Source organism: Haliotis rufescens, unplaced genomic scaffold (genome assembly GCF_023055435.1).
Source record: "Haliotis rufescens isolate VD_foot unplaced genomic scaffold, xgHalRufe1.0.p SCAF_18, whole genome shotgun sequence".
In the NCBI taxonomy this organism is placed as follows: Eukaryota; Metazoa; Mollusca; class Gastropoda; order Lepetellida; family Haliotidae; genus Haliotis; species Haliotis rufescens.
Genome location: NW_025963868.1, coordinates 28,681,934 through 28,700,489, shown reverse-complemented (window position 1 = coordinate 28,700,489; position 18,556 = coordinate 28,681,934). Strand labels below are relative to the sequence as shown.

The 18,556-nt window shown below is 42.4% G+C and overlaps 1 protein-coding gene and 1 long non-coding RNA gene across 2 annotated transcripts; both read left to right on the top strand.

The window, feature by feature from the left end:
* Positions 1-20: 20 nt before the first annotated feature.
* On the top strand, positions 21-15,630 carry LOC124148907 (transmembrane protein 147-like). The gene is made up of 6 exons (XM_048398552.1): positions 21-180; positions 3,550-3,685; positions 6,893-7,029; positions 9,454-9,538; positions 10,540-10,661; positions 14,641-15,630. Exons 1-6 carry the CDS (start codon positions 104-106, stop codon positions 14,774-14,776), a joined length of 693 nt encoding a protein of 230 aa, XP_048254509.1. The 5' UTR covers positions 21-103; the 3' UTR covers positions 14,777-15,630.
* A 100-nt stretch (positions 15,631-15,730) lies between these two features.
* LOC125381557 lies at positions 15,731-18,556 on the top strand. The gene is made up of 2 exons (XR_007221899.1): positions 15,731-15,984; positions 16,132-18,556. It is a non-coding gene; the product is annotated as an uncharacterized LOC125381557 (long non-coding RNA).

Here is an 18,556-nt window from a genome sequence, read left to right as displayed (position 1 = left end):
TATAATTATATTTTATGCTGAACTACAATTGACAACCCCACGCGTTTCCGGTTTGGACGAAGCCAGAAAGTGATCGGATAATTTGAGGAAATATTTACCGAAAATGACATTTTTTCACTTTGGAAATTGTGTTGCTCTTGCTTACATTCCATATGTAATCCTGTACAAGTGTTCTGGACTGTAAGTTGGAAGAATTTGTCATCAATGCGATACATATTAACGAGTTAATCGAACCATTTCTAACCGGCTCACACGGTAATGGCTTGTAGTATTGTTGACAACATCTGAACATTACTTGCATTCCCTGAAATCGGCTGGTCCATTTATTCTGATCGGAAAAGACGACAACTGTAAACTGATATGAGCCTGAAAAATGGAATCATTAATATATTTGTAAAATTATACGGAGACCATTATGAAATGTCGACTAGTTGTTGCTGAAACTAAAGCCTATTTGTCAACTTTTTGTCATCTCTGAGCAGTAGCAGAACATCTCCAGAAAATAATCAGTGTAGTGCGGGATTCATTTTTTTAACTTCTCAGTTATGGTTCTGAATTTCTGGGGCAGAATTACTCATGATTACTTAGAAGTTGTGGAATTTTGCTGTGGACTGCTCTGCTTTTACTTTCTGATGTAACCCCACACATTTCCAGAAAGTGATCGGATAATTGCTTGCTGTAAAAGGCGACTTACTTGTCGTAAGAGGTGACGACTAACGGGATCGGGTGGTCAGGCTCGCTGACTTGGTTGATGCATGTCATCGATCCAAATTGCAGAAAGTGATTGGATAATTGCTTGCTGTAAAAGGCGACTTACTTGTCGTAAGAGGTAACTAACGGGATCGGGTGGTCAGACTCGCTGACTTTGTTGATGCATGTCATTGTATCCCATTTGTGTGGATCGATGCTCATCATGTCAATCACTCGAATATTGCTGACCACCCGATCCCGTTAGTCGCCTCTTACCATGCCTACGATAAGGATAGTTGCCTGTTTCGGCAAACATGGGTTGCTGAAGACCTGTTCTACCCTGGATCTTCACGGGTCAACTGGTTGATGTCAACATATTGGGTTCAAATGTTTAATCGTGTAGCATTTTGGCAGGGGTGTCTTTGATGGGAAAGTTTAGTATCGATTGTATCAACTCAAAAGTATCACAGTTTATCAGTATATTGATTTATGACAAAATACATTACTCTGTACGTGTTAGAATAATAACTTCAAACTTAATCATGTTAATCAGTAGAGGACGTAATGTGTAGGCGAGACGGCTCTCCCGTCTCGCGTACAAGTGACCACCTGTGAGGGGGTCACTCGTATGCGTGACGGCCTGTCAGTGGACCATGGATTTCTGCATGTTGCACAAAAATGTCTCTACAAGCGTTATTTGTGAAAATAATAAAACAAAATTAAGTACAGTTATTGATCATTCTACTAGTTATCGAATGACATGAGAAAAATGTCATAAGAAAAATAATAAACGGTCAAATTGGGAGAAAAATGTGCAAAAATCGAGCAAAATGTTCTGTTTTTGACAGCGATTTTCTCCTATGTACATATTTTTCAGAAACTAACAGATAGTATTTTCTAAAAGCTTATTCATCGTAGAGTTACAAAATATATAATGCTCAATATGAACTAGGCTGATCCATCAGATGTTCAAAATTTATCTTTTGGCCTTTTACTATCCATCTTAACCATGGTAATCTTAGCAAATGTAGACCCGTGAAGATTCCGGGGTAGAATAGGTCTTCAGCAACCCATGCTTGCCGTAAAAGGTGACTATGCTTGTCGTAAAAGGCGACTAACGGGATCGGGTGGTCAGGCTCGCTTACTTGGTTAATGCATGTCATCGATCCCAATTGCGTGGATCAATGCTCATGATAATAATCACTGGATTGTCTGGTCCAGACTCGATTATTTACAGACCGCCACCATATAGCTGTAATATTGCTGAGCGCGGCGTTAAACAACAAACCAACCAGCCAACCTAGCAAATGTAAACGTTTCTTTGGCAGTGAATTATTAACTTAGTATTGATATTCATAAATTTGTATCACTGTAGCATTCACATTAACAACTGATTGATACATCAATATTGAGATATTCGACGAAATCCCTACATTTTGGAATCAGTTCAATATGCCATATGTTATGATGGTTATAGACCATGTAGACTTGACAGATTATTAATAAGTATATTTGTTGAACCTGATCTCAACATGCTCATAGTTAACCGGGGGCACGGGTGGCCCAGTCGTCTAAGGCGCCGCGAATTGCTGTGCAGAGTTGCGTCCCTGGACACGCCAGAAACCTATGATTGTGGGTTCGAATCCCGGTTCGCCCCGATTATGTTTCTAGGTTTGTCAGCACCATACCCGTGCTCGTGGGTTTCACCGAAGTGGTAAACGTCTGAGACCTGCATCAGTTCGGGCTTTCCTCCCACATTAAGCTGACACGCCGAGATATAACTTGAATACTGTTTAAAGCGGCGTTAAACCCAGCTCACTCACTCACTCACTCACTCATAGTTAACCATCCATATTGATTTCTGGCAGCCTTTTAATATGTTGAATACTGTTACTGATTGGGTTTATAACTATTAGAAGCCATGTGATTTCTTTGAAATAAATAAATTTGGAGTCCAAATTTGTCCAGTTTCCTTTGCAGGTTGATGTGATATTTTATGCAGAAAGGCCAACATGCTCCAAAAAACACTATATTTCAGGGCAGAGTACAGTGCGTTCAACGAAATCCCTACATTTTAGAATCAGTTCAATATGCCATGTGTTATGATGGTTATACACCATGTAGACTTGACAGATTATTATAGCATTAATTAGTATATTTGTTGAGCCTGATTTCTGGCAGCCTTTTGATATGTTGAATACTATTACTGATTGGGTTTATAACTATTAGAAGCCATGTGACTTCTCAATCTCATTAAAATCAGATCTTAGTTCTCGCTATCGCTAAACAAAGATCCGAGGACATCCAATTACGGGTCACGTCAGACCGACCTTTCGCGAACTTTGACCAACCAATGGAATGACCAATCAGAAGGCAGCTTTCTCATGCTTTACGGCACTAATTTCAAATTGGCGACTACGTTTCGAAACATATTGTGACAAATTCTCGATTAAAAATTTGAATCCTGAACAAACAAACATTCTGGAATCGCTAAGCATGCTAAGAGATGGTTTAGGTTGTATGGATTCAGAAGTTAAACCCGTAGCTATTGTTCGGAATACCCTGTGTTAAAGTTTTCGAGGATGCATGATTAGAAAACACATTCCGTCCATCACTTTAATGATCTGGTAAGCAACGCTCTGATTGGTCGGATGAAAGGTCGTTCTGATGTGACCCGTAATGGGATGTCCTCAGATCTTTGTTTAGCGATAGCGAGAACTTAGATATGATTTTAATGAGATTGTGTGACTTCTTTGAAAGTAAGAAATTTGGAGTCCAAATTTGTCCCGTTTCCTTTGCATGTTGATGTGATATTTTATGCAGAAAGGCTAACATGCTCCACAAAACACTATATTTCAGGGCAGAGTACAGTGCGTTCTGGAAATGTGTGCAGGCAGGTGGAGCGTACATGTTCACTCAGCTGGTGAAGATGTTGATCCTTGCCACATTCTTCCCAGCATCAGAAGTGCCGATTGGCGGGCTGGACGTCACAGGGGTAAGTCAATTACACAGAGACCGCCTCCGTGGTCTAGTGGTAGATCGTTCGCCCGCAGAGTGGAAGGTCTGGGGTGTAATTCCCGGGCGCATCATACCAAAAGATGTTAAAAGATGGTACTTGTTGTTACCCTGTCTGGCGCTCGGCATTAAGGGGCTAAAACAAGGACTGGTCGGCTCGGAGTCAATATACTGTGTCTGAGTGGGGTATTCATGTTAAACTGCGGCATGGTATCTCAGCATGCTCAGTGGGCTAGCACTATAAATCAGCATCAGTCCGGACTAGTACAAGCAGCCACACACACATACACATATGCACACATGCAATCACATCGCTATATAAGTGCAATAATCTTGGATGCGATGTTAAACCCCATTACAACTCACCTCACCTCAATTGCCTACAATTACCTCCTGTAAAGTACATTTTGTATTGAGCACTGAGATAAAACTAGCAAATCCAGACTAGTACTTTTCCAGTTGTTTTGTTATTTCGTATTTACATCTATGTAATGCTTTGTGTCGATTATTAAATCCAGCAAAACAGTTTTTTTCCATTTCCATGAGTACTTTAGTTTCAAATTGCCGACTTGCATTCCCAACTATGCCTTATAAAGTATTTTAAGTCAGACATACAGTCCGTATCAGTAGTTTTTGAAAACGTATTCCGCTAACATTGTAACATAACAATATGATTATTTCCTTTTTTATTACGAGTTTGAATCGTTATCGATCGTGTAGTTGTCCGATTTTCGATCACGAACGTTAAAGTGAGTGAGTGAGTATGGTTTTACGCCGCTTTTAGCAATATTCCAGCAATATCACGGCGGGGGACACCAGAAATGGGCTTCACACATTGTACCCATGTCGGGAATCGAACCCGGGTCTTCGGCGTGACGAGCGAACGCTTTAACCACTAGGCTACCCGACCGCCCCCACGAACGTTAAAACAACCTAATTTCGTTTATAATAAATAACGGTAGAAACGATGAAACATACATGTAAACACGCGCGCGCACTGAATATCACAGGCAACATTGTGTGTAGAAAAACATACTGTCCAAGTTAGCCAATGGAATTTATGCCCGGGTAAAAATATTTGCATAAAGCGAATTCCGACCTGTCGACAACGGACAAGTACGTAAACCATCTGTCTTGTCATTGAATAAGATCATGTTTTCTTCCCCATTTATATTTATACTTAATGTTATTATTCTTGCAATTGCTATAGTGTAAATTATAGCTTATTCAACATATTGTTGCCATAACACGCGCAATTGAACTTGCAACAAACACCCGCCTGAAACACGTGGTGCTCTTTGTGATGCTGATGTATCCCATAATTATTATTGTTCGTGTTCACTAATAAATGGAGCTGTTGATGACATCTGAACACGATTTCAGAATGAACATATATATTTGGTGGGACTAAATATTTCATAAAGCAAAGAAACAAGACAACAGGCGTACGGATTTCTTCTGTTGACTTTTATTTCTAACATCCTCAAATAAACGATCAAAACGATATGCCTTAACTGTTCCATGACGGATGAAATAACTAATCAGCTGCTACCGTATTTTCTTGAGTATAGTGCGCAATATTTGTCCAAAAAACATAGCTGTGTAGAAGAGGGTGCGCAATATACACGAAATAATGACTTTTGATGATTTTTTTCCCCCATGGAAAGATATTGCCGTGGGCACGTAACACCGGAAATACCATGTCAACAATTCCATACTAAAGTACGCAAATTAATAATGTAATTACACTGTCTGGCTATAAAAAGTGTTGTTTTTTTATATCTGGACTTATGTATGTAACTTATTTCATTAATTCTATTCAAAATTCCTTTAAATATTGTTTTAATTAATTTCGGCGAAATCGCGTGCGAAGCGAGCGAAAGATTGCGCAACTCACCTTTTATTAACAGCGACCACGGTCAGATTACCGCTATTGACGCCTTGAAACGAACTTTAATTGACAGAGAATGGATACATATATCATAAATGCCATACTTTGACTCGTTAAAAGTCATATTTGTTATAGTTTGACGATTCTATGTCAACACGTAGTTCTGGCGATCACGTGCGCGAGAGCCTTGACGGTGACTGGTCAGACTGGTTCCATGTGAAAAATTATTACCCGGCAATAGCGATCAGCTGCTTCGCTTAGGGTTATTATTATTTAAAATATGTTTAGTAAAAGCTGCAACTAAATTAACAAGATATTGGGATATATTATTACTGATAAAAAATAGTTTCAGATACAATTTTTGCCGATCCTTGCATTAAAATACTGTAAAGTTATATATCATTGGGTGTGTCTTGACCGTATCACCGGTAGATTCCAAGAAAACGTGTGTAAAGCTGATAGCTGTGTCCGGCTTGGTTTACGAGAAAATACACAAGGTAATCTTAATCCCTGGATGTAAAACAATGCCTGGCAGAACAAAAAATACAATTTAAACGGTAAATAAATTTGTCTGGTGATTTTTTATCTCAAATTTTGAATTTGTACTGACCAAGTTTCTCATCACCCGTTCGTTTACCGGAATTCGCTGAAGGGGTAGATCTACAGTGTAATTTATTTCTGCACTTGACATTCGATTTTTCCCCCTAAAATACTGAATCCGCTAGAGGGGGTTGCGCACTATACTCAAGAAAATACTGGTAATTGATATAGGAAATACCCACACACTTGTGTGAACATCTACTGAATGTCGTATTGAATCGTAGACCATTCATTGTGTGCTATGATGAATAGATAAACCACTAAACTCGTGAAGTTCACGTAATAATTTTCAAACAATCCTGATAGTGCAACAAGTTAATTTTAAATCACACACATTCAAGTACACACACGTCTTTCCATGTATCCACATTCACCCGCTAACCGCACAGGCCGCAGACACCTAAACGAGCCTCCTGGTGGTAATGAAGGCCGGGAATCAACCAAGCGCTAACGGTGAAGTGACACCAATACACAGGACATTCAAAGTCCTTTTACACGCGCTTCAGTGACTTTGCCCACGCACGCGAAAAACCGGGTCCTGCAGTAGGAATTGAAAATCCACATCCCAGAGAGGCCACCCTGACTGATTACACAGAAAACATTTTTTTCAAGTTTAACGCACCAGCCAGCCAGAGATACACACATGGTACAAAACAGAGGCTGGTAGATGAAAAGCTTTCCAATGTTTTGCTTCAGGAGTTCCTCAAGTGCACCGTTGACTTGGCCGACCTGGTGGGCATCCACTTCGTCATGTCCCGGATTGCAGGGAAGGGTCAGCTCAAGTTCATGATAGCAGGCATGGGGTGGGCAACCGCAGAACTCGTCATGACCAGGTACTGTCCCCAGTTGGGGTTCCGGGTGGCAGTCAGACCCCGGAGACCGATGCTGGTTGTAATAGGCAGGGATGAGAATCTTCCACAGATCAGCAAATTTTAGTGACCACAAAATTTGTAAAATATGATGGCTTCCCTCAGATTATGTACCTTGCTCCATTGCAACATGTTGCAAAGATGTTTAAGCTGAAAGGGAAAATATCCATTCTCATCCCTGAATAGGTGACTTGTATGATGACATGGATGTCATACTACCCCGATTGTGTCCGTGTGAAGATCCAGGTTAGATGAGGTCCTCAGCAACCCATGCTTGCTGTAAAAGGTGACTATGCTTGTCGTAAAAGGCGACCAACAGGATCGGGTGGTCAGGCTCGCTGACTTGGTTGATGCATGTCATCGATCCCAATTGCGTGGATCGATGCTCATGATATTAATCACTGGATTGTCTGGTCATCATGTTACAGTTGCATGTCAGTCACTTGACTGATGGTCCGGGCTCGATTATTTACAGACCATCCTGCCCGACAGGTAGCACCCGTCACAAACACATGCAAAGGCCGTGATGTAGCTGGAATATTGCAACAAACAGACAAAACCCTGATCGTGTGGATTGTTGCTCACAATATCAATCATTAGACTCTATTATTTACCTTGTTTCCATATAGCTGCGATGTTGCAAACTGTGGTGTTAAACAACACATGCACTACCATATGCACTAACACTGGTCTGCTGGTCCGAGTCTAGCATATTAAGGACCAGTAAAATTAAATAAATGCTGGTCTGATGGTCTAGTGTTATTTTGGGGACAAACAAATAATTTCAGTTTGTACGACTTTGAATCTGAGAATGATCGACTCTAAATTCTGAGCGAAACCAGCAATGGAAACATCCCTGCGTGGTACAGTGGTATCTTCTTGGGTAGTTTCTCACTCTATTTGCACAAAGAAGTAAAACCTTTTAAAACCTTTTTAGTCGGATCCATTGTGTCCAGTAGATATACACCAGGACCAGTAGATTTTTCTATGTGCTGGTCCTTTGGGCCACTGAGGTATTTTGGTCAGTGTCCAACAATGACACATACATACACTACAAGGTACTAGCTGGCCATCATTAAAATCAGATTCAAGATGTCGCAACCGGTGAACAAAGGTAGGGGTCACGTCAGAACGACCTTTCATCTGACCAATCAGTGCATCCATTACCAGATTAAGAAAGTGACAGTCGGAATGTGTTTTCTAATCATGCAACCTTGAAAATGTTAACACAGGGTATTCTGAATAACCGTTATGGTCTGTATCACTTATTCCGTCAAATCATCTCTCGATTCAGTTGGATAAACATTTGAACGGAAGAGACGATGCATAGTACGTGAGAAGTACTGCCATTGTCTATTTTAGGCATTCCAGAATGTTCTTTTGTTCAGTTTTCAAATGTTTAATCGAGAATTTTGTCAACAAATGTTTAAACATAGTCTGAAATGGATATCACCAGTTTGAAACTAGCTCAAGAAAGCTGCTTTCAATGTCGACTTCTTGTTAGTCATTTCATTGGTCGATCAAAGTTTGCGAAAGATCATTCTGACATGGCCTGTAATGGGATGTCCTCAGATCTTTGCTAAGCGGCAGTGAGAAATATGATCTGTTTTCAATGAGATTGGCCATCCTGAACAATTTAAACAGTGTATTTCCAGACTTTCTTGTAGTAAGAGTTATTGTCATTGCTTATTCATTATTTATTGGGGGCACAGGTGGCCCAGTTGTCTAAGGCCCCACGATTAGCTGTGAAGAGTTGGGTCCCTTGGGCATGCCAGAAACCTATGATTGTGGGTTTGAATCCGATGTTTCTATGTTTGTCAGCACCATACCCGTGCTCGTGGGTTTCACCGAAGTGGTAAACACCTGAGACCTGCATCACGTCGGGCTTTCCTCCCACATTAAGCGGCGTTAAACCCAACTCACTCACTCACTCACTCACTCACTCACTCACTCACTCACTCACTGATTGTGGGTTTGAATCCGATGTTTCTAGGTTTGTTAGCACCATACCCGTGCTCGTGGGTTTCACCGAAGTGGTAAACACCTGAGACCTGCATCACGTCGGGCTTTCCTCCCACATTAAGCGGCGTTAAACCCAACTCACTCACTCACTCACTCACTCACTCAATCACTCACCCACCCACCCACCCACCCACTCACTCACTCACTCACTCACTCACTCACTCACCCACCCACCCACCCACCCACCCACTCACTCACTCACTCACTCACTCACTCACTCACTATTGAAATTGTTATGAAAAGTCTCCCTTTGTATTTTGTTCTAGTCTGTGTATTTAAGTCTTTGATTGCTATTTGGAATTATGAGGACTATGTAGAAACTCATCCACTGGCCCTGCTGACATATTCTTTAATGTTTGTGTACAGGTTTCTGCCCCTCTGGGTCGGAGCAAGAGGAGTGGAGTTCGACTGGAAGTATGTGCAGATGAGCTTTGATTCCAACGTCAGTCTGGTGAGTGTACCATCACACTGGAAAATGGCTCACATCATGAAGTTGAAGATCAAATGATCAAAATTTCCAGAATGCAATTTTTTTCTTTCAACACTGTTCATTGAACGAGAGAAGTTCCTTAGCGTTCTTGTGTTGGCGTCTAATGTACTGTAAATCTTGATATTAATGTGTCTAAAAATCAATACGACTGCCGACCCCTAGCCCAAAATGCGACTCCCCTCATCCAATCCCTAGTGGAATGATACATATCCTTATCTTAATCCAACCTTAAATTAATCCAATCAAACACAAATAGCACCGCTGAGAAAAGCATTCCATAAAAACAATTAGGTGTTTTCCTAAAAACAACACACAGTTTATATGTTTATTCGGTCAATATTCGGCTCAATAAACCATGTTTGTGTTTATATTCAAGTTGGTATTTCCGCTATCCAAAGTGTGCAGTGCGACCGTCTTATTGTTGATTGTCATGTTGAAAGAGATTAATGCGAAGTTTCATTAATGCGAACAAAGACCAATCGCATTTTTCGCATTTAATTCACGCTCGCGTTAATTTCAAAATTTACAGTATTTAAACTGATGTGAAAGCAGTATTGTTTAAATCATTAAATAGGAGCAGTATCTTATTTTATCTATCCTCCCCTCGTGACCAAATCCTTGAAATGTTTTCTTGGAATTTATTATTGTCAGTCAGTCTCCATCTACATCATTGTAACTCACAATTTTGAGTGCTTGAGAGAGGTGGTACATTTTGCTGTACAGAGTTCCGTCCCTTAGCTGTTCCAGGATCTGGATTTGAATCCTAGATTCTCCTTGACATGACCCTTGGTCTGTCAGCACCGTTGCCTCATTCATGGATTTCACCGAAGTTGTAACCATCAACAAGTTGTGTCCCTTCGGAGTAATGGGCCTTGATAGAACTGAAACACTCTTCAAATAGAGTAACACTCACTCACACTTGCAATATTCCATTTTGACTGTCATTAATTTGTTTGTTTCAGATCCACCACATCAGTATGGCCATGTTGGTTTGGCTGTACTGCCGTAGTGACCTGCAGAAGTCACTCGTCCCCATCGTCATGTCCCTGCTGGCCCTCGGATGTTACAGACCCCTCATTGTAGAGTGAGTACTGGTGTTATAGTGGGGTAGTCTGGCTGTTACAGGCCCCTCATTGTAGAGTGAGTACCGGTGTTATAGTGGGATAGTCTGGCTGTTACAGGCCCCTCATTGTTGAGTGAGTATCGGTGTTATAGTGGGGTGGTCTGGCTGTTACAGGCCCCTCATTGTAGAGTGAGTACCAGTGTTATAGTTCGGTGGTCTGGCTGTTACAGGCCCCTCATTGTAGAGTGTGTACCGGTGTTATAGTTTTGTGGTCTGGCTGTTACAGGCCCCTCATTGTAGAGTGAGTACCGGTGTTATAGTGGGATAGTCTAGCTGTTACAGGCCCTGATTGTTGAGTGAGTACCGGTGATATAGTGGGATAGTCTGACTGTTACAGGCCCCTCATTGTAGAGTGAGTACCGGTGTTATAGTGGGGTAGTCTGACTGTTACAGGCCCCTCATTGTAGAGTGAGTACCGGTGATATAGTGGGGTAGTCTGGCTGTTACAGGCCCTGATTGTTGAGTGAGTACCGGTGTTATAGTGGGGTAGTCTGACTGTTACAGGCCCCTCATTGTAGAGTGAGTACCGGTGTTATAGTGGGGTAGTCTGGCTGTTACAGGCCCCTCATTGTAGAGTGTGTACCGGTGTTATAGTGGGATAGTCGGGCTGTTACAGGCCCTTCATTGTTGAGTGAGTACCAGTGTTAAAGTGGGATGGTCTGGCTGTTACAGACCCCTCATTGTTGAGTGAGTACCGGTGTTATAGTGGGGTAGTCTGACTGTTACAGGCCCCTCATTGTAGAGTGAGTACCGGTGATATAGTGGGGTAGTCTGGCTGTTACAGGCCCTGATTGTTGAGTGAGTACCGGTGTTATAGTGGGGTAGTCTGACTGTTACAGGCCCCTCATTGTAGAGTGAGTACCGGTGTTATAGTGGGGTAGTCTGGCTGTTACAGGCCCCTCATTGTAGAGTGTGTACCGGTGTTATAGTGGGATAGTCGGGCTGTTACAGGCCCTTCATTGTAGAGTGTGTACCGGTGTTAAAGTGGGATGGTCTGGCTGTTACAGACCCCTCATTGTTGAGTGAGTACCGGTGTTATAGTGGGATAGTCTGGCTGTTACAGGCCCCTCATTGTTGAGTGAGTACCAGTGTTAAAGTGGGATGGTCTGGCTGTTACAGGCCCCTCATTGTAGAGTGAGTACCGGTGTTATAGTGGGGTAGTCTGACTGTTACAGGCCCCTCATTGTAGAGTGAGTACCGGTGTTATAGTGGGGTAGTCTGGCTGTTACAGGCCCTGATTGTTGAGTGAGTACCGGTGTTATAGTGGGGTAGTCTGACTGTTACAGGCCCCTCATTGTAGAGTGAGTACCGGTGTTATAGTGGGGTAGTCTGGCTGTTACAGGCCCCTCATTGTAGAGTGTGTACCGGTGTTATAGTGGGGTAGTCTGGCTGTTACAGGCCCCTCATTGTAGAGTGTGTACCGGTGTTATAGTGGGATAGTCAGGCTGTTACAGGCCCCTCATTGTTGAGTGAGTACCGGTGTTATAGTGGGATAGTCAGGCTGTTACAGGCCCCTCATTGTTGAGTGAGTACCGGTGTTATAGTGGGGTGGTCTGGCTGTTACAGGCCCCTGATTGTAGAGTGAGTACCGGTGTTATAGTGGGATAGTCTGGCTGTTACAGACCCTGATTGTTGAGTGAGTACCGGTGCTATAGTGGGGTAGTCTGGCTGTTACAGACCCTGATTGTTGAGTGAGTACCGGTGATATAGTGGGGTAGTCTGGCTGTTACAGACTCCTCATTGTAGAGTGAGTACCTGTGCTATAGTGGGGTAGTCTAGCTGTTACAGGCCCTCATTGTAGAGTGAGTACCAGTGTTATAGTTGGGTAGTCTGACTGTTACAGGCCCTCATTGTAGAGTGAGTACCGGTATTATAGTGGGGTAGTCTAGCTGTTACAGGGCCTCATTGTAGAGTGAGTACCAGTGTTATAGTGGGGTAGTCTGACTGATACAGGCCCTCATTGTAGAGTGAGTACCGATGTTATAGTGGGGTAGTCTAGCTGTTACAGGGCCTCATTGTAGAGTGAGTACCGGTGTTATAGTGGGGTAGTATGACTGTTACAGGCCCTCATTGTAGCGTGAGTACCGGTGATATAGTGGGATAGTCTGACTGTTAAAGGCCCTCATTGTAGAGTGAGTACCGGTGTTATAGTGGGGTAGTCTGACTGTTACAGGCCCCTCATTGTAGAGTGAGTGCCGGTGTTATAGTGGGGTAGTCTGACTGTTACAGGCCCCTCATTGTAGAGTGAGTACTGGTGTTATAGTGGGGAAGTCTGGCTGTTACAGACCCCTCATTGTTGAGTGAGTACCAGTGTTATAGTGGGATAGTCGGGCTGTTACAGACCCTCATTGTTGAGTGAGTACCAGTGTTAAAGTGGGATGGTCTGGCTGTTGCCATGGTTACAGACCCCTGATTGTAAAATACCCCTGAATGTACAGATATAAGGACTTTTCACATCAGTATGGCCATGTTGGTTTGGCTGTACTGCCGTAGTGACCTGCAGAAGTCACTGGTCCCCATCGTCATGTCCCTGCTGGCCCTCGGATGTTACAGACCCCTCATTGTAGAGTGAGTACCGGTGTTATAGTGGGGTAGTCTGGCTGTTACAGGCCCTGATTGTTGAGTGAGTACTGGTGCTATAGTGGGGTAGTCTGGCTGTTACAGGCCCTGATTGTTGAGTGAGTACCAGTATTAAAGTGGGATGGTCTGGCTGTAACAGACCCCTCATTGTAGAGTGTGTACTGGTGTTATAGTGGGATAGTCGGGCTGTTACAGACCCCTCATTGTTGAGTGAGTATCGGTGTTATAGTGGGATGGTCTGGCTGTTACAGGCCCCTCATCGTTGAGTGAGTACCGGTGTTATAGTGGGGTGGTCTGGCTGTTACAGGCCCTGATTGTTGAGTGAGTACCAGTATTAAAGTGGGATGGTCTGGCTGTAACAGACCCCTCATTGTAGAGTGTGTACTGGTGTTATAGTGGGATAGTCGGGCTGTTACAGACCCCTCATTGTTGAGTGAGTATCGGTGTTATAGTGGGATGGTCTGGCTGTTACAGGCCCCTCATCGTTGAGTGAGTACCGGTGTTATAGTGGGGTGGTCTGGCTGTTACAGGCCCCTAATTGTAGAGTGAGTACCAGTGTTACAGTAATAAGGACTTTTCAGAAGTTCCCAAATTTTGAAATTTTTTAATTTGTTACCAATTGTCTGCAAAAGGCACATAGTATGGAATCCTAGATAAATCCCTGACATATCTTGTAAAATACAAAGAATAAATGACTGTACCCCAAAACACATGAAACAAAACAGCAACACTAGTACAACAACACCGTGCATGATTACCAAGTGTAGCCTGCTCACCGTGGACTCAACAGCATTAGGGGCGGTCGGGTAGCCTAGTGGTTAAAGCGTCAGTTCGTCACGCCGAAGATCCAGGTTCGATTCCTGACATGGGCACAATGTGTGAAGCCCATTTCCGGTGACCCCCGCCGTGATATTGCTGGAATATTGCTAAAAGCGGTGTAAAACCATACTCACTCACTTACTCCACAGCATTGACTAAGAATTCAGACACGTACATCACTGCAGTGAACTTCTGTAGCATGCAACACACTTGGGCAGCACACACTTCTAGCATGCAGCTTACCATGCTTGCGGTAAAAGGCGACTATGCTTGTAGTAAGAGGCGAATAACAGGATCGGGTGGTCAGGCTCGCTGACTTGGTTGATGCATGTCATCGTACCTGAACTGCGTGAATCGATGCTCGTGATGTCAATCACTGGATTGTCTTGTCCAGATTTGATATTCACAGACTGTCGTCATACAGCTGGACTATTGCTGAGTGCGGCGTTAAACATCAAACAAATAAACAAACAAACAAACAAGGTGTCACCTCCAGTTATTTAATGTGTATGATACTGAAGATTTTTTTCGTCTCTTTCAGAATTCTCATCCATGCTGTTGGGTTCGGATCATGGACATTGCTGATATCTAAAGCCGTTTTCACAGCCTGTGTTTCCATGGTTTCGCTGCAGATGTATCTCGGAATCCCATCTCAACTCCAGAATTCCTTCTATTGAGCTATACCAACACAACAGTTATCTCCCTTGTACAATGATGTAGTCGGCCAGTATGAACAAGATGGTAGGGTAGAACTTTCCACCAGCCTACAGACCAGGGCAGTTTGCCTCATGTTAATGGTATCCCAAAGTCCAGTCAAACTGGTATCAAGTCTATATTTCTGTTTGTTTTTGGAATATTTATAACATTTCAAGACTACAAGCTAAGTGCTTGCCTGTTACTTGTTTCACTGGCTTGGAACAAAAAACAGAATCTGATAAATATTTTAATGATACAAATAAGAATAATGTTTTGGTTGAGGGATTTTTAGAATGTTTATTTGCATGGCTTTTTTTGTATTTCCACGTAATTTCATTCCTAAAAGACATGATTAGTAGGAGTGAATATCAAGGGTTGTTTCTCACTATCATGAAAGTTTGTGTACTATCTCATACCTATATGATTATGCAAAACAATATGTAAATGCTCAAAAAGGCTTGCATTAGGCCAATCTGTTCTGATTTCAGAACAAGCATGTTTGTTTACAAACGAGAGAAAAGTCTTGTTTGATAGGCTTACTTAGAAGCTGACGGATGACAAAGTAGACACAATTTATGGATAACAATTTCTTTAATATTGTAAAGGCGACGTTTCGGTATAGATCCTTATACCGTTCTATTACAAAACGTCGCCTTGGATCAGGGTATGAAACTCCCAAAACTTTCAGCCAGTCCACAGGACTGGCTACCTGAAATACTTGCCAGCCCTGACCAAAACCTGCCTGCCCACTATAATCATGTGTTTCTCAGGATAAGCTTACGGGGTTTCTTTTTGGTTACATTTTATCATTCATCTTTACATGTGAATTAATGATTATCATCGGGAAATATTTAGAATATTTTCACATATGAAATATAACCCGACCGTCGGGCAGGGGGATTTGAAAATCTGGCAGCCCGAGTTGAAATCAACCCGTCTCGGATGGTCGGGCAGGCAGGTATTTCGAACACTGCTTGGATAAATTGTATCTACTTTGTCGAGAAAAGTCTGGTCACGTGACAAGCAAATTAGCCTGTGGTGTTATGCTTAGTCACCATTGCGCCGGAGTGGGACCTCATGCATGGAGGCAGCCATTGTGGTCAACTACAAAAGTGAAACTGGCTACTGGTTGTTTGTAAAACCAGGACTGATCTGACTGCAACAAATGAAATGAACTAGGCATTATCAGGTGTGAGAAGTTACAGTGGAGTGTTATAGAATAGTCTATACAACCCAACATGGGGCGTCTGTTCATGATCCATAACATGCTGGCTACTGGTTGTTTGTAAAACTAAGACTGATCTGACAAATGAAATGAACTAGGCACTTCTATCAGGTGTGAGAAGTTACAGTGGAGTGTTATAGAATAGTCTATACAACCCAACATGGGGCGTCTGTACATGATCCATAACATGATGACTACTGGTTGTTTGTAAAACTAGGACTGATCTGACTGCAACAAATGAAATGAACTAGGCACTATCAGGTGTGAGAAGTAACAGTGGAGTGTTATAGAATAGTCTATACAACCCAACATGTACATAATCCATAACATGCTGGCTACTGGTTGTTTGTAAAACTAGGACTGATCTGACTGCAACAAATGAAATGAACTAGGCACTATCAGGTGACATGGGGCGTCTGTACATAATCCATAACATGCTGGCTAGCGTCGGCAGCAGGCTTGGTGGAAACTGGTTTCCACACAACATCCTATTCATATCTGTGCTCTATGTTGTATTCCAGACAACTGTGTATATATATATGATGAGGCTGCAAGTCAGGAGAGGGTAAGATGATGTATGTGTTAATGTGTCTGACTGGATGTGTACATCATAGGTTTGTTGAAACTTCTGTTTGAGAGAGAATGAAAGTCACAAATTCATACATTTATGTCATAAAATCATGCAAGAGACAATTTGTGTATCATCCAAAGTACTCATTTCAAGAGCCAAAAATGTTGAAGTGTATTGATATATTTATCTAAAGTTTAGGCAAGTTAAATGTCACAGTCATAAGTGGCATCTTTTGATAACAAAAAAAAAGAAAGTATTTTCAACTTTAGGATGCCTTATAAGGATAGTACCTGTTTATTAGTTTGTAGTGAATCTCTTACAAGAAGACTAAATAACTTAGGTGTGAGCACTTTTTTAGCCATTGACGTCACTCTCACTCTGGGTGGACACACCTTGCTGAGTTATCTCCCTTTAGGTGCCAGGATCTGATGATTATGGATCCCTGTCTGACCCAAATCCTTGGCACAAGCGGGATTGGGTGGTCAGGCTCGCTGACTTGGTTGATACATGTCATTGTATCCCAATTGCGTGGATCGACGCTCTTGATGTCAATCACTGGATTATCTGCACCAGACTTGATTATTTACAGACTGCGGTTCATAGCTAGAATAGTCCTGAGTGTGGTGTTAATAAACAAACAAACAAATTATGGATCCCTGGACACCATGTGTGGCGGTGTCAACCTGTATGATTTAAAGCATTGCTTCCAAATTAAGCTGACACAGCAAATATATGAAGCAGCATTAACGATACACTGCATGCTTCCTTGATTCAAGGAAGGATACATTATTTTATATGGTACAGTCTGTGCCAAAACACTTTGTATCCGCCAGCCCTATTAAGGGTCCAAGCATCAGTAGAGGTCAGTGGTATTTGGGCTGTCATTACAAGACCTTACTATACTGAACAAAATTGTACTTGACTCGGGCAGGTGACTAACAGACTGTTCTAGGTAGTTTGTACTCTACTCTTCTCAAAGTCCAATTGTGCTGAGCCCCCTTGGTGTGTAGAAAGTCCTCTCTAGCCTAAATACTGTTACTATCACCCCCTACGCCAAACATTATTTCTGTGCACGCCACAAACCTACGAGCCAGAAACCTACAATCGTTGGTTCAAATCCCAGTTGGGGCACTGGTGGCCCAGTTGTCTAAGGCATGCAAGAAACCTATGATCGTGGGTTCGAATCCCGGTTCGTCCCGATTGTGTTTCTAGGTTTGTCAGGACCATATTTGGGTTTCACCGAAGTGAAGACCTTCACGTCTGAGGCCTGAGGCCTGCATCACTTCGGGCTTTCCTCTCAAATTAAACTGACATGCTGCGATGTAACTGTAATACTGTTAAAAGCGGAGTTAATCCCAACTCACTCACTCACTCACTTGAATCCCGGTTCACCCATGTTATGTTACTAGGTTTGTCCACACCATACCCGTGCTGATGGGTTACACCAAAACCTGCATCATTTCGGTCTTTCCACCACATTAGGCTGATAGGCCAGATATAACAGGAATACTGTTAAAAGCTGCATTAAACCCAACTCATTCAGTCAGGTCATAGTACAATACAATGAAGTGTGTAAGTATACAGGTCACCAAGGTGTGCTTCAAACGAAACTGGAGTAGCATCTGAAACTGAAAGGAAGGGAGATAACTCCGAAGTTATTTAACCCAACTTAGCTGAGGCACCCCATGCTCTGTACCTAGGTCCTATAACCTTATAGTAATGACTAGCTGTGAGACTGTAACCAGATGTGTATATTGTGTGCTTGTGCCGAAGTGTTTGTTCTTATATTTATATTATTATCATCACGATGATCTCATGGTCATTGTTTGCACTGGATTGTTAAAAGTCCACTTTGACTGTCGGTTAATTCCCTTGCCTCGGGAAGATGAGCCAACTCCGCATGTCTAGTGGACTGTGTGTGTATGGTCGGTTATGTCATGTAATAAATGTTTTATGTAAACAGAA